Source organism: Cyprinodon variegatus, unplaced genomic scaffold, assembly GCF_000732505.1.
Source record: "Cyprinodon variegatus isolate N-32 unplaced genomic scaffold, C_variegatus-1.0 Scaffold341, whole genome shotgun sequence".
NCBI classification, from domain to species: domain Eukaryota; kingdom Metazoa; phylum Chordata; class Actinopteri; order Cyprinodontiformes; family Cyprinodontidae; genus Cyprinodon; species Cyprinodon variegatus.
The window spans coordinates 649,511-650,780 of record NW_015150794.1 but is presented as its reverse complement, the minus strand read 5'-3'; the positions used below and the strand labels follow the sequence as shown (position 1 = coordinate 650,780).

Below are 1,270 nucleotides of genomic sequence, written 5' to 3'. Positions count from 1 at the left end.
TATACTGTAGAGTCTTTGCAAAAAAACAAACAGCTGAACAAAGAAAATTAAACGGTAGTTAACTGCATATTACTATTAAATTATACACTGAGACATAAATGTATGAATCTCTTTTAATTATCTTTATTTATTCACCTTTGTAATAACTACCTTATTTTTTTTTATTGTCATTTATTACTTATTTTTTGAAGTATTTATTTATGAGAATATAATATTTTTTTCTGTTTTAGTCTTCCTTTGTATTTTTTTTTACCCTATTTATTTCTTGAATGGTATTTATTTCTGCTTGTTGTTTTTGCATTTCTGCCAATGAGGAGGGGTGCGTCTCAGGGAGTCTCATTTTATAATTTAATTTCTACCTACATTTATTTGTTTATTGTATTTTGGCGGGGAATTAATTGTATGTTTATTTATTTATTGAGCATTTATTTATGTATTTATTTTTTAAATATGGCAGAGTTGGTCCTCTATATATAAGGGGTTTCATTGGCATTAATGGTAATATTACCAAGGTTTATGTGCAAACCAAAATATTTACATTCCAGGAAATTATCTCTACAGTGCATGTTCACTCAGAAAGCTTTACTAAACATGTATTTATGATTTTAGTTCCTCTACAGGCACCGAAAAACAAACGCAAAGCGCAGAGAGAGAAACAGCCTTGCGAAATATCACCTTACTTCACCCTCTGCATGCTTCACCTTTAGCTTCCGCCTGGCTGCAGGTTTGACAGCTCCAGTTTCCATCGATTAAACCCGTTAGTTCTACTGAAAAAAGTTATTAAATCTATTTAAAGTGACTCACTTGGTGTTGCAGGATAGTTTGATGCACTATCCGGGCATAATTGTCCAGTTTAACCCCAGAATTGCTTCGACTTCTCATGTTAGCAAAAGGGGGCGGGGTTCTGGCTTCTTCAGGCGAGGACACAGAGTTCGGAGGAGAAACCCTCTAAGTTCTGGACAGAAAGCTCATTTCTGCTGCGCTGCGCCGAAATGCGGGCAGCCCGGGAGAGAAAAAGGACCCTGGGAGGCTGAGAGACACGAACAAGCTGCAGAAGCAGCTGGAGACTCAGCGAAACCAACTGAAACCCGAAGCCGCGCGGATGACGTTACCGGAAGCAGCTGTTATGCCGGCTCACGCCTTCAAAATAAAAGTATGGAGGACCAACTCTGCCATATTTAGAAATAAAAGCAGAAATAAATAAATGCTGCATAAATAATAATAAAAAAAGCAGTGGCGTTACTTAAGTAGAAGTATAAATACTGCAGTT

The 1,270-nt window shown here is 36.7% G+C and overlaps 1 protein-coding gene across 5 annotated transcripts in view; it reads right to left on the bottom strand.

Moving 5' to 3' along the window:
• The window catches only part of phka1 (phosphorylase kinase, alpha 1 (muscle)), a 49,835-nt gene extending 48,738 nt beyond the window's left edge, over positions 1-1,097 (bottom strand). For all 5 annotated transcript variants that reach the window (XM_015385498.1, XM_015385499.1, XM_015385500.1 and 2 more), the window contains exon 1: positions 805-1,097. In XM_015385498.1, coding sequence (XP_015240984.1) covers positions 805-882 — 78 coding nt within the window. In that variant the 5' untranslated portion in view covers positions 883-1,097. The remainder of the gene's footprint in view (positions 1-804) is intronic.
• Between the last annotated feature and the right edge of the window lie 173 nt (positions 1,098-1,270).